Raw genomic sequence first — 20,217 nt, forward strand, 5'->3', positions numbered from 1 at the left:
GCGCAAGGGACCTCAGACTGGGGCGAAGGTTCACCTTCCAACAGCACAACGACCCTAAGCAAAAAACCAAGACAACACAGGAGCGGCTTCGGGACAAGTCTCAATGTTCTTGAGAGACCTGAAAATAGCTGTGCAGCGACGCTCCCCATCCAACCTGACAGAGCTTGAGAGGATCTGCAGAGAAGAATAGGAGAAACTCCCCAAATACAGGAATGCCAAGCTTGTAGTGTCATACCCAAGAAGACTCGAGGCTGTAATCACTGTCAAAGTGCTTCTGCAAAGTACTGAGTAAAGGGTCTGAATGCTTATGTAAATGTGTTATTTCGTTATTTATTTTTATTTTTTAAAGAATTTGTTTTAAATTCTAAAAACCTGTTTTTGCTTTGCCATTATGTGATATTGTGTGCAGATTGATGAGGAAAAAAGCAATTTAATAAATTTTTGAATAAGGCTGTAATTTAGCAAAATCTGGAAAAAGTCAAAGGGTCGGAATACTTTCCGAATGCACTGTACAAAGCCATAAGGCAAGAAATAGCATAAGTGTTGTTTCAGCCTTTAAGTGTCGTGTCCCTGTCAACACTGCCAGCTTCAATCTCACCCAGTGGTGCAGGTATATTGGTGGCCATATGCTGGCATACTCAGTATTCCCACCTATTTTTCCTCTACAGATATACTCACCTATACTCACTAATTATTATTGAGAATAATTGAATGATTGAACAATTTAACGATCCATCCGAATTCCTTTCATCTCTGCCATTATTAGGTGGAGGGAATAACCACCTATATATAGCTAGATACCTACAGCAATTGTTGATACTTATTTAGTACTCACCTCATGACAGAGAGAGGGTGATGCTCAAAACTTGGTATGTCAAGCCTTGTTAGCTGGGGCTGGATTGTCTTGAACGAGCCGTGTACAGTCTACAGACACACACACACAATTGTTTGGCATGATAGCTCGCTAGCTTTAGCCTTTAGCTCAATGCTTTGTGGCTTTAAATATAAGCTCCCTGTCTTGTCTGTCAGAAAAGCAACCAAGTATTGAAGGAAGGCAGCTGGCTAGTTAGCTAGCTAATGAACTGACGTTGCTTGTTGGTGGCCCTTATTTATAACTAACCTGGCGACAGCTAGCTAGCTGGAGCGATGGTCAGGTAACGTCAGATAGTCACACAGCTTTTACTTTGAAAACAGCTAGCACACGTATCCTGTTGCAGCTCCTGCTCTACACCCATACCGTCTCTGTTCATTAATGAAATCTTGTGGACGACATGAAAAATGTATTCATGCAGTCGAAAATATTATCCGTCTTATGCAGGTTTTTATTTTTTTTAAATTTTACAATAGCTCTAATGTTGAATCCCAAAAATATAGCTCTTATTATCAGACCGCTAATATCGTAAACATGTGAGCGACATGAAGTTGGATTTTTGTATCAAAAAGAAGATAAATTCAAACTAGCTAACTGAGATTCTGTTCTCATATATGGAGCTTATGTGTGAACGTGGAGGTCACAAACCTCCAGGAATGAAATATCCTAAATCTGCACTATGCAAGAATACGCGATTTTGCTAAGCAATACAATCATGAGCACACTCTCACTCATTAAAATCAACAAATCAGTCAAACAAATAGGTCGTTTTGTAGGAAATTTTATTCATTAATGTTATAGGAAACTGCCCAGAGCTAACAGGCCATTGTAGATGGCTTTTGATTTATAGAAGGTGCTCTGTTGGTGTTAACTTCGAGAACTTTGTTAATGTATGTGTGTGTGGATTGTGTGTCTTCCAATTATATGTGTATGTAACCTGTGTCTGTGTAACTGACTCTCACGGACTAAGGCGATGGGGTGGTGGATGGCCCCTCTATCTACCCCCAACTATAGTTCCCCTCGTCCCCACCTGGAGCGCCTGCTGGAGGAAAGTCTCGGAACAAGGGCAAGTCGCAAGAGTCGGGGTAGAGCAGGAAGCCAGAGAAGGTGCTTCTGCTCTCATTGTCAGCATACATGCCGTTGGTGATGTTGTCCTTCACCTGCAGCCACACCCGGTCGCCCATGACCAGGTGGAGCACCACCTGGTGGCTAGCAGTGCCCAGTTGGGCTGGCTCCGTGGTCTTCACGATAGAGTTGAAATTATGGAACAGACCCACCTTCAGCACCTTGTTGAACACCATCAGGTGGTAGCTGAAGACATAGGTGCCGTTCACTGGTGCCCTGTAGATGCCTGTGATGGGGTCGAAATGAAACTGCTGGTTGGTGATGACTTCGGTGAACGGCACGGGCTTGTCCGGTAGCGGGTAAATTGTGCCGAGTGCGGCGGTGAATGAGGACTGGATGGCTGGAGAGCATGGCCCGGGAATGCCCGTCATACCGAGGTCACCCTGGTCTCCCTTTTTACCGTTGAGACCCACAGCACCCTTAGGGCCCAACTCACCTTGCTCTCCCTTGGGCCCACGGATCCCTTGTTGACCGTCTGCCCCGTCTGCTCCATTAGTGCAGTTGCACTCGCCCTTCGCCCCCAGTTCACCTTTCTCACCATTCGTTCCGGGGACCCCAGGGGAACCCATGTGCCCTGTTTCACCCTTGGTCCCCGTAGTCCCTGGAGGGCCTGCTACTCCGGGGAGACCCCTGGCCCCAGCCGGTCCGGGTATCCCTGGTTGTCCTGCACGGCCCTGAACACTTTCACAGGACGCAGGACAGGTCCCTTCCGCTCCCTGGGGCCCCATCTCTCCCTGTGCACCCTCCAGACCCTGGTCCCCTTTGTCCCCTGAAACATACAAAAATGCACAACACACACACATACACACATACATACATACATACATACATACACATAGATGAGATCTAAAGTTCCAAAGTTGGATGATGGAGAGATGAGTTTATGTTCTGCATCTGTTGTTTGACTGACCTTTGAAGCCGCGGGCCCCCTTGGTGCCGGTGAAACCCACTAGCCCACGTTCTCCCTTCTCATTTTCATCACCCTTCTGACCTGTAACAAATAGGTAGAAAGTAAGAGAAAGAGAGAACGAAGTTGCAAATCATTTTCTGCAAGCTTGTATTACTGTCATTGCTCAGACATGGAACAGTCCACAGTTTTTTTGCTTTTTTTTTAGTCTTAACAGAATTGACAAGTATCACTTACCCTTCAGTCCTTGGCGGCCCACGAACCCAGGCCGACCTCTGAACCCTGTGAGTCCTCTTCTACCAGGACTTCCTGGAATACCTTTGTGGGTTAAGAACAATGACGTAAACAATATGTGGCTAGCTAACATACTGTATTTAATATATTATTTCTATGCTTGAGAGTGGCAGAAAGAGAACAGAGAATGAGGCAAAGACTGTGGATGCAGCTAGTTATATCATTTGTTTAGTAAGTTTAGATGGTGTGTAGACCTAAAATACACACCATCTACACACCAAAAGAAAAGGTCCACACTACTAATTAGGGTGAAAAAACGACATGTTTTTGATCCATTTCTGATGAACAATTTTAAGAGAGTGTACATCTCTTTTTCTACTTCTAATGGAACTACCTGGTAAAATAAAGGTGAAATAAAAATGTATACTATTCTATGCCTTTCTACATACCTGGCAGGCCCCTGTCTCCTCTGTCCCCTTTGGGTCCCACGCTGGCCTTGCAGCGGGAGCAGACACAGAACCAGGGCACCTGGTCCATGGGGGGCGGCACTGGCACATCCAGAAGTGTCTGGCAGTACGACATGTCCGGCTCCGACCCGGCCTCAACTACCAGCAGTTCCCCAGTTCGCCAGTTCCCAGTCATGTTCATGTGAGTGCTTGGTGGCATGGGGAAGCCAGGATTGGGGTAGTCGGAGGGGGGCATTGGACCGCTGCGGGCATTCATGTTCTGGTTGTTGGTGGGCATAGGGTAGTCAGATCGCATTGGGTACATGTGGAGGTCCGTAGGGGGGATGGGACTGTCTTGGGAGCCTGTGAACGGGAGAGGGGGCATCTCGTTGTATCCCCCTGTGGGTGAAGTATGCATCGCAGAGGAGATGGTGGTGCATAGGAGCAGTCCCAGCAGACTGGTAGTCTGAGAGAGAGACAGAGAGAGAGAGAGACAGAGAGAGAGAGAGGGAGGGAGAGAAAGAGAGAGAGAGAGAGAGAGAGAAAGAGAGAAACAGATGTCCAGTTGTTTTCATGATTTTTGTCTAATATGATAATCATTCAAGAGAACTACTTAATCAATTTCAGTTCTTCAAACAATGACCCAAAACTTATTTTTGCTACAAAATGGGAAGAAAAATACAGTGGTATCTCATCGGGCACAAACTGGTTAAATCAACATTGTTTCAACATAATTTGTGACATGGCATCTACGTGGAAAATACATTGGATTTGAAAAAAGTCCTTAACGTAAACTGTTTTTTTGAGGGTGAAACTTCAACCACAGGATTTTGTCATCATGGTAACCAATTTTCAACATAGACAAACCTTGTATAAAATATGTTGAACTTGTACCTTTGAAACAACGTCAGATCTTCAACGTTATATCAGAAGAAAAAAACAATAGGCTGGGCAGCATCTCCTACTGGAAAGCTGATCTATCTAGAGCTATCCATTTGGTCTCTCATCCAGGATTTTAACCAATCCCAGCTTCGATATTTGTCACTGACTACTACAGATGTTGTATCATGAGAATGATTACTGAGAGATCTCAAAAATAGTTCAAGAATAGGACTAAATCAAACTTTATTTTAAAGTGCATTTAAAGTTTGATTTGATTTTGTCCTATATTCTTGAACTTTTGATTTTGATTGAGCTGGAGACATTGTCGTGACTCTCGGACGGTTTTATGACTTAACGCCGGTCGTTAACTTTCTCTATTTGACTTTGCCGTATTGAGAATGGAATGTCTGAGTGTTACAGAAGAGAGACTCTTGCTAAAAACCTTAACATCAATTGATTGGACATTGGAATATTAGTTTTGGAATCCAAATGTTTGGAATGGTCGGTGGGGATCCAAACAATAATCACGTCATATCATTAAGCATTTTGTGATATCATTTAGGATGAGAATTGTTTTTCGGGCAAAACTTGTGCCAGTCAGTAGCCACTCCAACATATCAATTATGAATTTGTAGACAAACTGGATATTGAATTGTGTTTGGTTGTCAATGCAGCCGAATATCAACATTTGAAGGAGATGTATATTCTACTTGGAAATGTCCATCTGTGCCTCAGACTTAGCCTGGCTTTAATTCCAGTTTGTCTACAAATTCATAATTTATATGTTGGAGTCATGTCTCTATCTCAGCCAAAAATCTAATTCAGTACTATTCTTTAATTTAGATTTATGGTTGAGATGGAGACATGTATCCAACATATCAATTATTCATCTGTAGACAAACTTGAAAAGACCAGACTAGGTCAGGGGCACAAAAGGTACATCTCCTTCAAATGTTGATATTAGGTTGCGTTGACAACAATTCAAAATCACTTTAGTTAAAACTATCTTACAAATTAATGTGACAGTATTTATTCAACCTTAAAATGAGCAACACACCCATGGCCACATTTTAAGATTACTATAAATGTCTTCTTATGTAATCCTAGAAAGCGTGCATGTTCAAGATAGCATGCAAAGGTCACAGGTCTGTGGAGATCTTCACAATTGCTAAAGTAATCTATTGAGAATCTTGAACAGCATTGATGTAATCTCAACTGCAATCCAGGTCATTTGGTTGTGCTATTAAATGAAGCATGGTGATAACACGTTAAGTTGTTGTAAATCTATCTGACATTGTATTCCCATTTGAACTTTGTTGTGTTTTTAAATGGTTGAAACCGCAATGACAACACATTTCGATGACCAATCAGACATGGTTTTTCCATAGAAATTTGGATGTGCTTTAAGATGGTTGAAAGCATAGTGGTAAAACATTCGAATTCAACAAACTTCTGGCTGTCTTTTGTGTGAATAAAGCATGAAATCTCATTGATCAACGTCTCAACCAAATATTACCCAAATCTCCATGCTGAAATTATGTGGTGTGCCCAGTGGGATGTTTTCAGTTAACCTATAACATACTTAATTTTGTTTATCGCAAAGTTATAATAGTGATTAGTGACTAATGTACTTGTTTCCTGAGAATTATCCACCAATCCCTTACCAATCACTGCACACTAATGTCTAACCAATTTATTAAAGTTCACCATGAAGACTATCATCTACTACAGATAATGCAACAAAACAAATTTGCTTCTTACTATAGGACCACGCAATCCCTACCAACCAATAACACATCAATCACCAAAACACTTATCAACACATCAATTGTACCACTCATCCATCATTCACGACTCACCAATCCCATTGGTCAATACTCGTACAAGAACAGCCCAAACGATCAACGGTCCTAACCAACAGCCTTGACTCACTGGTCTTTTGAAGTTTTCCATTTTTCAAAAGACTGTTACCAGTGAGTGCTCCGTGCGGGTTTTCAACCACCACAGATATCCTTTTCACACTACCTTTACATTTCAAACCAAACTGTGCTGACTCTTTCATTTTTACATGGTCCTTTTCAGCAAAGTTCCAGCAACTGTGGTAGATGTATACAACTAGGCCAACTCAGTACAACTTGGTTTGGCTCAGCTCAGTTCTGCTCAGTAGTGTGAAAAGCCCCAAAGAACCCACTCACAATTTAAAGAGTTGCACTCACCATTCCTTTGGAGTCTTGTGTCATCATGTGCAGGATGAGAGATGCTGGTGGAATGATGAGCAGGACAGAAGCATTGATCAATATATAGGCCTTGCACAAAACAACACTTCTTTGGGTCCACCTCGCACCCTCTAGACCTGCAGACAAAGGATAGGAGGGAGGAATGGAGGGTGGGAGGAGGAAGAGATACTTCATTGTGCTGTGGACAGAGTAACTAGGGCTTCTACCTGTAAGATGACCTCATTAGCGATCGACAGCATGGTCCACAGAATTATAATAAAAACAATAGATGGGTAAAAAAAGTGAGAGAGAGGCGTCACCCGTGTTGCTACAGTATATTCCACCCTATTCCTTGTCCCATGACTCCCTCCACCTTGCTATCTCTTCCCTTTTCCTCTCACCTCTCACTTCTCTCCCTTAATGTCAGTCTTCCTCTCTCTCTTCTCTCTCTCCTTTTCTATCACCTCTACTTTCTTCCCCTTTTCCACTATCTCCCCATCTCCCTTTCCCTCTCATTCTCTGCCTCTCTCTCTCCACCTCTACCAGGTTTCAGAGAAGGTGTTGATGGAGAGATAAGGAGCTCAGACAGAAAGCAGATCTATTTCAGACAGCTGGGTCTGTTGTAACCAGCACTCCAGAGACACAAGCGGCTCCACTGGCCTATTTCAGCTCGTGTCTGTTTATGGACTGGACTGCTGTAGGCCCTTAACAGGAAATGTCAGGACCCCCCAATATAGACCTGGGCCCATATTCATAAAGAATCTCAGAGTAGAATAACTCACCTAGGATCTGTTTAGCCTTTTAGATCATAATGAATCAGATTGGATTGACAGGGGGTGACCATATCCGAGATCAGCACTCATACCTTGAGATTCTTTATGAATACAGGCTCTGATAAACCACATTGGAGCGATTGCAGTGTGTGGAGTCTCTTGTATAATAATTATTTTATATCCAGGACTTGCTCAAAGACATTGGTATGTCTGTAATATTTTCCAATATCCCCCAATATGATAAAATATTGTATTGACACACTTTTATTGAGGAAGCATATGTTGAAGTCTTGTTTAAAGTACGAGAAGGGTGACATGGTCTTGGCATATGTTGAAGTCTTGTTTAAAGTCTTGTTTAAAGTAAGAGAAGGGTGACATGGTCTTGTCTTTGGGTTTTTCAGAGAAAAGGAAACTTTTGTAGAAATATGACCCTAAGGCAAATTAATTAACGGCAATAGTTCAGAGAATTTGTGTGACAATTATTTGTAAAATGTCTGTATGGATTAATAATGTTATGTTCATCAATAATGTTAATTCCATCATATAAGCATAATAAAAGATGCACTATGCAGAAATTGCTCTGCTCTTTTCCTGGTTGCTAAAATCCTGATAGTTTACCTCATTTCAGTTTCAGACAAAACAAGCAAGTACTGTATAGTGTAGAGAATCATTGTACCATCTTAACCGCAGTGAAATATATTTTCAATAACTAAAAATATAGTATTTTCAGCTGTTTGAAGCTTGTGTACAAAACCGAAAGTAAAAGATGCAAAATCAAACACGCATAGAACAGATCTACCGCTTGAACAGATCTACCAACTTGCTTACAATGAGAATGACATATCTATAACCCACATTTCTATGTGAATTTTGTTGTGTCATGAAAAAAGTAACATAATTGCAGCTTTAATATATTAAGTCAAAGTAAATCATGTATTTCATGAGTTGAGGATTTACAGAATATCACAAAAGTGAGTACACCCCTCACATTTTTGTAAATATTTGAGTATATCTTTTCATGTGACAACACTGAAGAAATCACACTTTGCTACAATGTAAAGTAGTGTGTACAGCTTGAATAAGCTGTCCCTTCAAAATAACTCAACACACAGCCATTAATGTCTAAACCACTGGCAACAAAAGTGAGTACACCGCTAAGTGAAAATGTCCAAATTGGGCCCAAAGTGTCAATATTTTGTGTGGCCAACTTCATTTTCCAGCACTGCCTTAAGCCTCTTGGGCATGGAGTTCACCAGAGCTTCACAGGTTGCCACTGGAGTCCTCTTCCACTCCTCCATGACGACATCACGGAGCTGGTGGATGTTAGAGACCTTGCACTCCTCCACCTTCCGTTTGAGGATGCCCCACAGATGCTCAATAGGGTTTAGGTCTGGAGACATGCTTGGCCAGTCCACCACCTTTACCCACAGCTTCTTTAGCAAGGCAGTGGTCGTCTTGGAAGTGTGTTTGCGGTCGTTATCATGTTGGAATACTACCCTGTGGCCCAGTCTCCAAAAGGGAGGGGGTCATGATCTGCTTCAGTATGTCACAGTACATGTTGGCATTCATGGTTCCCTCAATGAACTATAGCTCCCCAGTGCCAGCAGCACTCATGCAGCCCCAGACCATGACACTCCCACCACCATGCTTGACTGTAGGCAAGACACACTTGTCTTTGTGCTCTTCACCTGGTTTCCATCACACACGCTTGACACCTGAACCAAATATCTGAACCAAATAACATCTGAACCAAATAAGTTTATCTTGGTCTCATCAGACCACAGGACATGGTTCCAGTAATCCATGTCCTTAGTCTGCTTGTCTTCAGCAAACTGTTTGTGGGCTCTCTTGTGCATCATCTTTTGAAGAGGCTTCCTTCTGGGACGACAGCCATGCAGACCAATTTGATGCAGTGTACGGCGTATGGTCTGAGCACTGACAGGCAGACCCCCCACCCCTTCAACCTCTGCAGCAATGCTGGCAGCACTCATACGTCCATTTCCCAAAGACAACCTCTGGATATGACACTGAGCACGTGCACTCAACTTCTTTGGTCGACCATGGCGAGGCCTGTTCTGAGTGGAACCTGTCCAGTTAAACCGCTGTATGGTCTTGGCCACCGTGCTGCAGCTCAGTTTCAGGGTCTTGGCAATCTTCTTATAGCCCAGGCCATCTTTATGTAGAGCAACAATTATTTTTTTCAGATCCTCAGAGAGTTCTTTGCCATGAGGTGCCATGTTGAACTTCCAGTGACCATTCAGTATGAAGGAGTGTGAGAGCAATGACACCAAATTTAACACACCTGCTCCCCATTCACACCTAAGACCTTGTAACACTAACGAGTCACATGACACCGGGGAGGGAAAATGGCTAATTGGGCCCATTTTGGACATTTTCACTTAGGGGTGTACTCACTTTTGTTGCCAGCGGTTTAGACATTAATGGCTGTGTGTTGAGTTATTTTGAGGGGACAGCAAATTTACACTGTTATACAAGCTGTACACTCACTACTTTACATTGTAGCAAAGTGTCATTTCTTCAGTGTTGTCACATGAAAAAATATACTCAAATATTGACAAAAATGTGAGGGGTGTACTCACTTTTGTGATATACTGTATGTCTTTACGATCAAATCTGCGCATTCACATTTTGTGGGTACGAATGAAGCCCCACCAATGATGACTGTGCTTCTCACATGTTTCAGGGAAAGAGGATTAGGGTGGACCGGTAAACTGGTCTGGGACACAAAACAGGCCCCTAGCGACCGAAACAAACCCCTGACCCTGTTACGCGTGGGGGACCGCCTAGCGGGACGGCCAGTTCTGTACCCATAGTGTCCTGGGGAATAACCGCAACCTTTGCTCCAAACACCTTTGTTCCCCCCGCAGAACTCTATTATCCAGGCCGGTTCTGTAATAAATCAACAGTGTGGATACAACAGAAACCTGAGCCATAGAAACAAGGCTCAAGCACAATGAGGATAATGGAGGATGAATGGCTAACCCCAATAACTGGCCTCATTTCCACGCTCTCAGACACAAATACAGGCCAACCGAAGGTGATGTGTTGTTGTCAATGTGCCTCTGGTTTCTAGTACCCTCTGCTCTTTCTCATCTTTGTGCCATTTCAACAGTATATCGAAGGTGTAGTATGTCTATGTGTGTGTGTACTCGTATGTATGTGTGTGGATGCGCGTGTGCGCACACATTTATTCATGCTTTTCTCTGTGCTCTATTGTTCGTCTATATCTAGTCCTATGTGTTTAAGTTTCAAGTACTTTGAGCTTTAAATTGAGGCTTCCTAAGCTTTTGTGTTGAGAAGGACAGTAGTATTTTAAGGAGGCTATTTGATGCCTTCCCTCTTTCTGAGTTGTGAATTTGCATGGGAGTGTGTGTTACATAATTGAAAAATTTGAGTTATCATTGTAAAGGGTGTGTGTTGGTGGCAGGGAAGTCAAGCGCAGGAGAACGAACTTGGTAAAAACGGAGTGTGTTTAATAAATGTTGATAAAACAAAAAAAAAAATGAAATGTACAAAATAACAAAAGTGGGTACAAAACCCGTTGCACACCAACATAATACAGGCACATCACATACAATCAAACAATCTCCGACAAGGACATGAGGGGAATCAGAGGGTTAAATACACAACATGTAATTGATGGGATTGGAACCAGGTGTGAAGGAAGACAAGACAAAACCAATGGAAAATGAAAAATGGATCAGTGTTGGCTAGAAGGCCGGTGACATCGACCGCCGAACACCGCCCGGACAAAGAGAGGGAAGTCGTGGCAATCATTCATATCTTCATGCCTTTCATGGACAGGGATGATTTGAGTTTGTAGCATCGTTATCCACTTTTGACCCAACTTAACAGAATTTTTTGAAGGTATTGGTAACCCTTCATATGAATTCCTTCTCCATTATGCATTATAAGCACATTCACAATGCCTTATGAGCTATGCATAATGCACTATCAACAACAGAGTTGCTAATAGCTGCTCATAAACATCTATAATTACATACATAAAGTATTATGAGCAGGGAGCATGCTTGTTTGTACTATTTTGTCATGTATCTCTTACATGTTTCTTACTTAATAACTATGAATGATTTAACAGAATTTAGTACATTATATAACAAGATGTATGTACATATTAATGACAACATTTGATTTTATGTGTATGACCATAATTAATGTGTATTCATGTGTGGCTTGCGTGTGCTTTTGCTCATTTGTGCGTGCTCATGTTAGAATGGGAGGTGAGTATTGTGTTAGGGAACACTGACTGAGCTGGACATTAGTAACACAGACTGTGGACTCACAGTAAACATCTGTAGTTAGTCATTAACACAGTTTAAACAGCACATCCCGTCAGTCCTGTCCCGGCCTTGTTTCTGAAGATGTGAGTAAAAAATATATATTTTAATGAATGCTTTGTTTTGGCACTTCTCTTTTTCATCTGAAAATTGTCTGGTTTGATCAATGATATGTTTTTATTAGTTGATGGCAAGGTCATGAGTCAATGCTAATTCACTCTATGGGCATGTGTCCCTCCTCCTATCATTTGGATAGGGCCATGTTTGTGGAGATTCCACAGTCGCTAGTCATATCTTTATAAACGTTGCATGAGGAAAGATGCAACCGAAGTAACCCAAAGCATAGGGAATTAGCACACCAGTTTGTGTTTCTCTATACATCACTAATATTTGAATCTCTGTGTCTTAAAGAAAAACATTGAAGTGGAGATAATTGAGTTTGGTATGGGACCTCTATTTTTATTTAGCAGTAATTAATGTGGTTTAATGAAGATATAGATCTCATACCAATAGAACTTGTTAATAAATACTGAGTGTACAGCTACTGTGTGAACATCAGATTAACGTAAACATACATCTCTATGCTACCATTCACAAATGTGTTCCCTGTGGACAGTTTCCATTGGCTGCAGGTTCTGTAGACATCATGGGCGAGCTTTTCCTCTGTGTGACTGTGGCTCTCGCTTTGTGGTCGGCTTCAGCTCTCAGCACATCAGGTAAAAAAATGTATAATCTGAAGACCCAGTAGCACGTTTTTCAATGGCATTAAACATATTGTCCACCACCAATATGATGCAATCGCCTGTAAGGTCACAGCTGTACGGACAAACACTGCAAAATGTTTATGTATTTTTGTCATGTTTCTATATAGTATATAATAGTACTGCATGTGCAATAGGAGAAACCAGTGATTGGGTTGTGTGTAGATAGCAAAGGTGTTGTAATTCCAAATATCACAGGACTACAACAATGCACAGTTCTGGTGCTTAAAGAGTTACATTTCCTGAAAGCTTGTGTGCCATGTTGCACAAGCACATTGAATAACATTCTAACCTTACAAGACAGTTCATTGAGGTCTAATAGAAGTTGCCAATGGCAATGCAAAGCAAAAATGAAAGTTTCATATTGGACAAGTACATGGCAGTGGTGGGAAAAAGTACCCAAATGTCATACTGTAGTAAAAGTAAAGAAACCTTCATAGAAAATGACTCAAGTAAAAGTGAAAGTCACTCATTGAAATACTACTTGAGTAAAAGTCTAAAAGTATTTGGTTTTAAATATACTTAAGTATTAAAAGTAAATGGAATTGCTCAAATATATATAAAATATAAAGTATCAAAAGTAAAACTGTGAATAATTTCAAATTCCTTATGGTGTGCACACCAGAAGGCACATTTTCTTGTGTTTTATTTTTTTTTACTGATAGCCAGGGGCACACTCCAACAGTCAGACATTATTTTTAAAATGAAGCATTTGTGTTTAGTGAGTCCACCAGATCAGAGGCAGTAGGGATGACCAGGGATGTTTTCTTTTTAAGTGGATAAATTGGACCATTTTCCTGTTAAAATGTAACAAGTATTTTGGGTGTAAGGGTAAATGTATGGAGTAAAAAGTACATTATTTTCTTTAGGAATGTAGTGAAGTAAAAGTAGTTGTCAAAAATCTAAATAGTAAAGTATAGTACAGATACCCCAAAAAATCTACTTAAGTTGTGCTTTAAAGTATTTTTACTTAAGTACTTTACACAAATCAAATCAAATCAAATGTATTTATATAGCCCTTCGTACATCAGCTGATATCTCAAAGTGCTGTACAGAAACCCAGCCTAAAACCCCAAACAGCAAGCAATGCAGGTGTAGAAGCACGGTGGCTAGGAAAAACTCCCTAGAAAGGCCAAAACCTAGGAAGAAACCTAGAGAGGAACCAGGCTATGTGGGGTGGCCAGTCCTCTTCTGGCTGTGCCGGGTGGAGATTATAACAGAACATGGCCAAGATGTTCAAATGTTCATAAATGACCAGCATGGTCGAATAATAATAAGGCAGAACAGTTGAAACTGGAGCAGCAGCACAGTCAGGTGGACTGGGGACAGCAAGGAGTCATCATGTCAGGTATTCCTGGGGCATGGTCCTAGGGCTCAGGTCCTCCGAGGGAGAGAAAGAAAGAGAGAATTAGAGAGAGCATATGTGGGATGGCCAGTCCTCTTTTGGCTGTGCCGGGTGGAGATTATAACAGAACATGGCCAAGATGTTCAAATGTTCATAAATGACCAGCATGGTCGAATAATAATAAGGCAGAACAGTTGAAACTGGAGCAGCAGCACGGCCAGGTGAACTGGGGACAGCAAGGAGTCATCATGTCAGGTAGTCCTGGGGCATGGTCCTAGGGCTCAGGTCCTCCGAGAGAGAGAAAGAAAGAGAGAAGGAGAGAATTAGAGAACGCACACTTAGATTCACACAGGACACTGAATAGGACAGGAGAAGTACTCCAGATATAACAAACTGACCCTAGCCCCCCGACACATAAACTACTGCAGCATAAATACTGGAGGCTGAGACAGGATGGGTCAGGAGACACTGTGGCCCCATCCGAGGACACACCCGGACAGGGCCAAACAGGAAGGATATAACCCCACCCACTTTGCCAAAGCACAGCCCCCACACCACTAGAGGGATATATTCAACCACCAACTTACCATCCTGAGACAGCTTACCACTGGTACATGGTAGTCCCTCCCTGGTAGTCCCTCCCTGTTATGAACATACCTGGTTTTGTTGGTCAGTGTTTTCCAGTGGTCCTGAGGCCCACATGCTTCTGCGCTCCAAAAGGGCCAACACCTTCCTGGAGGAACTGAAGCCTCCATCGATGGAGCGGGAATGCCTGGAGGAGAGATGTGAGTTTGAGGAGGCAAGGGAGATTTTCATAGCCAGGGAAGCCACGGTAAGCTGTTTTTAATTCAATTACATGTTACGTTTTTGAGTATACCATTTCTGTAAGGAATAATAGACATTGACAGTTTTCTACTACTTTTCAGTTGGAATTCTGGACGGTTTATACAGGTCAGTGAAGTCTTTTGTTTCCGAATAGACTCATATATCCTTCTAACTGCCTTGCATTTTATACTATTTATGTTGTACACTTTGTAAGGACATTGGCAAACATGTATATTCGGGAATCAGTTGAATGAACAAACAGATATCTATCTACACAATGTTTAAACTACAAGCAAATGTTTTCTACCAAAACAGCTTCACTGTCGGTCTCCCTGTGTCAATGTACTGTACCTCTCAGACACAGCGTACAAAGCTTCTGTCCTGTGATGGAGAGAAAATGTTGCCATGTTGTTTGGGCTGCTTTTGTTCAGGGTTACATCTGTCTTTGGTGTGTATCTTAGATGGAAATCAGTGCATTTCAAACCCATGTGTGAATGGGACCTGTGTGGACCTCTACCAGTCCTATGCCTGCCGCTGCAATCTAGGATTTGAGGGAAAAGACTGCGACCAACGTGAGCCCCTGACACCGCTGTGTTTTATACGTTTGCACCTGCGATGTTCTTGACTTTTGAGTGTTTGTTGTGTAGCTTTTTCTGTGATCAACTTTCTGTTTTCTAATATATGAGAAACAAACATTAACATGTGTTTGTCATGTCTGTGATGTGAAACATCTTTTCTGATTTGTGTGTTTTGTCTGGGAGAGTACTTGTTACGTCTCTGGTTCTGGTTCTGTTCCTTGTGTCAGTGCTTCTTTGTGTTTTGGCTTTGATACGGTCTGTTGTGTTTAGCTAGCACAGCCACTAATTGTGCAATAGCCAACGGTGGTTGTGACCATGAGTGCCAAAACCACAAGGATGGCCTGAGGCGTACGTGCAGCTGTGTCCAGGGATACCGTCTCCACCAAAACTCTAGACACTGTGTCCCCGAAGGTAAGAATTACTCTGGGGCCCTGTTTAGAAACAATCCTGGCTATGCCTGGCTCTTTTCTGTGGTACAGGGAATTCTCCTCAAACGGGATAACATTTATGTAGGGGATTGTCTAACTTGTAAGTATGTGTTGTAAAAATGTGTACAAGAGTACACAGTGTTTTGGAAATGTTCATCCATGTGTGTCTTAAACTAAAAACTCGAGCTGGTGGAGAAAGCAGAATGAGACAGGTGGAAAGGATGGGACAGCGATGTTGTGTTTCCATCTTTGCTGACAGCTATGTTGTGTTGTGTGGATAAATTGGTCTAATTTAGCATGTATGGTAACGCCTCAACCCTTAGATACCTCTTCAATTTGAGCAAAAAAAAAGTTCATAATGACAAAATGTTTTGTGTTTTGTGTGTCTACGGTGCCCAAATAAATGAAAATAGAGATACGTTCTAATTGAGCGAGGCATCAAAGTGAACAACCCACCCACGTGCTTCGGTTGGGTCATTATAATTAAGCAATAAGGAACGGGGGGGTGTGGTATATGGCCAATATACCACGGCTAAGGGCTGTCCTCTAGCACGACGCAATGCGGAGTGCCTTATCACAAATCCCAGAGGAGCCTTATTGCTATTATAACCTGTTTACCAACGTAATTCGAGCAGTAAAAATAACTGTTTTGTCATGCCTGTGGTCTGATATACCACAGCTGTCAGCCAATCAGCATTCAGGGCTCGACCCACCCAGTTTATAATTCAAAACAATGCATTCTAAAATAAATCACACACACCAGTGGGGGTCAGTGACATTAAAGGGTGGACAAAATGGCCTTATTTCTATTACAGCATATTGGATGACTCTCATTCATACTCTAGTCACCCAGTTCAATGTGACAGCGATAGGTTTAGGCTACTACCTGATACTACAATTTTCCCTATACCCATCATGGTTGCTACACCCTAGCCTATGAATGAAAGTTTACAACATAGGTGCCCACAGGTCGAGAGACAAATTTGAGGTAACAGTGATACATGGCACACAGTGACATTCAATACCGCCTTGCACACTCTTGCCTGCACCTAGCTGATATAGGGTGTAATCATTAGTCCAACAGTTGCAAACAATTTTCTATTGGACAAATTCAGGTATGTTTATCCCTGTTTTGTTCCATTTGCTTGCGTTTAAGAAACTTTTTCAACAGAATCGGCGGAATGAATACACCCCTGATCACGTGTAAACACAGTTCACTTTCATAGCAGGCACGTTGTATTCCTTCTCGCATATATGCACTCTCCTCCTCTCACCTCTTCCCTTTGCTTGTGGACCTCAATGCACAACACATCAGCTGTATGTGACCAGGCAAAAAAAACTTTCCAAGCCAAACCGCTACACACAGCCTACATCGTTGTCGCCATATTAGGCCGCTGCATTCATGCAGTAACGTTACGGTGTACAGTCAGTAAGCAGTTACACCAGTGGGCCCGGTGGCAATAAATTAGTAATACCAAAATCTTACCTTGAGTTGGAAGAGTTCTAGTGTTGTGTTGAAAAGTCATAGCCAGGGCCTTCTGTAGTGGCGCAGTGGTCTACAGTCAGTAACGAGGACAAACTGGGCATCTACATCTACTCTAGCTGTGCCACTAGAGATTCTTGGTTCGAGTCCAGGCTGTGTCGCAGCCGGCAGCGACCGGGAGGCCCATGGGGCGGCGCACAATAGGCCCAAGTGTCATCCGGGTTAGGGAGGGCTTGGCCGGCAGGGATATCCTTGTCTCATCGCGCACTAGCTCTCCTGTGGCGGGCCGGGCACAGTGCACGCTGACACGGTCGCCAGGTGTATGGTGTTCCCTCCAATACATTGGTGCGGCTGGCTTCTGGGTTGGATGGGCATTGTGTCAAGAAGCAGTATGGGGTTGTGTTTTGGAGGATGCATGGCTCTTGACCTTCGCCTCTCCTGAGTCCGTGCAGGAGTTGTAGCGGCGAGACAAGACTGTAACTCCTACCAATTGGGGAGAAAAAAGGGGTGAAAAATACAACAACAAAAATAATGTGTTATAGCCAGCTAGCTAACATAGCTCTGTTTGAGCAGGGTGTTTCAGTAGGCTAAACTATTTGCTAGCTAAGAAAGTGAAACTGAAAGTTATATATTTTTTTTATTGTTATATTTAGTATAGTTTTATCTAAAAATTATAACTTTTGAAACGTTTTTTAACTTTTTAAATCTTTATGAAATTCACTCAGGAGGATGGCCCTCCCCTTCCTCCTCTGAGGAGCCTCCACTGACACATTAATGTGTGACTGCTTGTGTTTTAGTGTACAGTACAGTCTCTCTCCATTCCTTCTTACCTTTAGGTGCCCACTCCTGTGGGCAGATACTGGTGGCCAAGACCTCCTACAGTAAACCCATTCAAGGACTACTGCCCTGGCTGGTAGGGGGAGAAATGGGCAAGAAGGGGGAGAGCCCCTGGCAGGTACCATCCATACCTTGATCCATACACTACCCATACATTGAATCTGTTTCAGTACCCATGCACTACAACTGACATCAAAAGTAGTCTAGTGTCAAGATGATTCCACTTCCCAGCCCATAAAGGGAAAAGATAGACATTTCCAGATTTTCAGGGCAATATTATCTTTTTCATTCATTTGGGGTTGAAACATCTAACTGGACCTATACAACCAATGACGTGGGATGTGGAATCATGTTGACATTAGACTACGGCGGAAATCTGAAAACATCTGACGAACATACATTTAGGAGTGTAATACGGCTTTAAAAATTCATAAAGTTGTTTGTGTGTGTGTGTGTGTGTGTGTCTTAGGCTCTTGTGTTGAATGCAAAGGGAAAGTTTCACTGCGGCGGGGTCTTAATTGATAAGAACTGGGTCCTCACCGCAGCCCATTGCCTGACCAGTAGCCTTCGCTTCAGCGTCAGACTGGGTAAGTCACATTATACCTTCATCACTAACCCGATACAAGGTGAGTTGATTATTATGATAATTATTATTATACACTTCGCAGACCAATCCTTCTCACCTTCTTCTCCCTATACATGGCCAGATTAGGTTAGTGTTCAATAGGGCATGCAAAAGAAAAGTTTAAAACCAATTGCAATGGAAAATGAGTGTTTCTTATCAGTGGCTGTAAAACACTTTATCCTATGTTGCTGCAACCCGCTCTTTATCACTGATTATCCATATTTAACTTTCACTCATCTACTATTTCAACAACAGGTGACTACGAGCGCTATAAGTTGGAGGGCACCGAAGTCACCGTGCCGGTGATCAAGACCTTCTCTCACCCGAACTATGACAAAGTCACGGTGGACAACGACATCGCCCTGTTGCGCCTGGCCTCTCCTGTCTCCTTCTCCGAGTACATCCTCCCGGCATGCCTCCCTAGCCGCGCTCTGGCCCAGGGTGTGCTCCACCTCAACGGCACACGCACAGTGGTGACGGGTTGGGGCAAGGAGGAGCAGAACTCCCAGCGTTTCACCTCAGCCCTCAACTTCATCGAGGTGCCGCTGGTGGAGCATGAGCTGTGTGCCCGTCAGATGGTCAACAACGTGACAGGCAATGTTCTGTGCGCCGGTGTGTTAGGACGGCGGGAGGACGCATGCGAGGGCGACAGTGGCGGCCCAATGGTCACCTTGTACCGTGATACCTGGTTCCTCATCGGCCTAGTGTCCTGGGGTGAGGGCTGTGGTGACGAGGACAAACTGGGCATCTACACCAAGGTGTCCAACTACAATGAGTGGATTGAGAGTGTGCGGAAGGGGTGAGACAAAGCTACTGAGCCCTAAGACAAGTCCCTCTACGCTTCCAATTCCTTCCGTCCATCCTCCCTACTGAGTCTATCCACCCGGCTACAGTATAGATATGTAACATGCTTTGTGAAATAAATCAACACATTCTCAAGTTTCACAGTTTTTCTTTAATGTTACTTGGCAGATTTGTTATTTTGTCATCTTTACAAACAAAGGTACAGTAGAATACTGGCCTTTGGTATAATTCACATGTTTTATTTTATTTAACTAGGCAATTCAGTTAAGAACAAATTCTTATTTAAGAAGACGGCCTACTCCAGCTAAAGTCTAACATTGCTGGGCCAATTGTGCACTATGGGACCCCCTATCACAGCCAGTTGTGATACAGCCTGGAATCAAACCAGGATCTGCAGTGATGCCTCTAGCACTAAGATAGACCGCTGCACCACTCGGGAGCCCAAAGCTATTCATCCCGACCGGGAATTGACCCCGGGCCGCAATGGTGAAGGCACCAAATCCTAACCACTAGACCACCAGGATAGAGATTCTATTCACACTTTATTTGGATAGTCCCATAAAGATGATCTACAGATGGTCATACTATTTTAAAAAAACTATTTGTTGATAAGCAACTGCTTGGTAAGGTTAGGGTTACAAGTTTAGAGTAAAGGGTAAGGGTTAGGGTTAGGTTAAGGGTTAAGTTTAGGGTTAGGATAAGGGTTAAGGTTTTCCTATGAGATTTACAGTGATATACTTTCTTAAAGGGATTGTAGT

At 42.8% G+C, this 20,217-nt stretch overlaps 2 protein-coding genes across 3 annotated transcripts; one reads left to right on the forward strand and one right to left on the reverse strand.

Annotated features, from left to right (window-relative positions):
- Nucleotides 1-1,636: 1,636 nt before the first annotated feature.
- On the reverse strand, nucleotides 1,637-7,813 carry LOC110529956 (adiponectin-like). Of its 2 annotated transcripts, XM_036985502.1 has the most exons (4): nucleotides 6,682-7,813; nucleotides 3,141-4,049; nucleotides 2,907-2,987; nucleotides 1,637-2,765 (listed from the first exon to the last, which is right to left on the reverse strand). In XM_036985502.1, exons 2-4 carry the CDS (start codon nucleotides 3,268-3,270, stop codon nucleotides 1,870-1,872), a joined length of 1,107 nt encoding a protein of 368 aa, XP_036841397.1. In that variant the 5' UTR covers nucleotides 3,271-4,049; nucleotides 6,682-7,813; the 3' UTR covers nucleotides 1,637-1,869. The 2 variants fall into 2 exon arrangements, with proteins under 2 accessions (XP_036841397.1, XP_036841396.1); XM_036985501.1 differs by having other exon boundaries at nucleotides 3,141-7,813.
- Nucleotides 7,814-11,713: 3,900 nt separating this feature from the next.
- proca (protein C (inactivator of coagulation factors Va and VIIIa), a) lies at nucleotides 11,714-19,600 on the forward strand. The gene is made up of 9 exons (XM_021612646.2): nucleotides 11,714-11,859; nucleotides 12,390-12,489; nucleotides 14,554-14,711; nucleotides 14,806-14,830; nucleotides 15,166-15,276; nucleotides 15,553-15,693; nucleotides 18,030-18,148; nucleotides 18,500-18,617; nucleotides 18,911-19,600. Exons 2-9 carry the CDS (start codon nucleotides 12,420-12,422, stop codon nucleotides 19,456-19,458), a joined length of 1,290 nt encoding a protein of 429 aa, XP_021468321.1. The 5' UTR covers nucleotides 11,714-11,859; nucleotides 12,390-12,419; the 3' UTR covers nucleotides 19,459-19,600.
- Nucleotides 19,601-20,217: the final 617 nt, after the last annotated feature.

The sequence above is a fragment of the Oncorhynchus mykiss genome, chromosome 8 (genome assembly GCF_013265735.2).
Source record: "Oncorhynchus mykiss isolate Arlee chromosome 8, USDA_OmykA_1.1, whole genome shotgun sequence".
In the NCBI taxonomy this organism is placed as follows: Eukaryota; Metazoa; Chordata; class Actinopteri; order Salmoniformes; family Salmonidae; genus Oncorhynchus; species Oncorhynchus mykiss.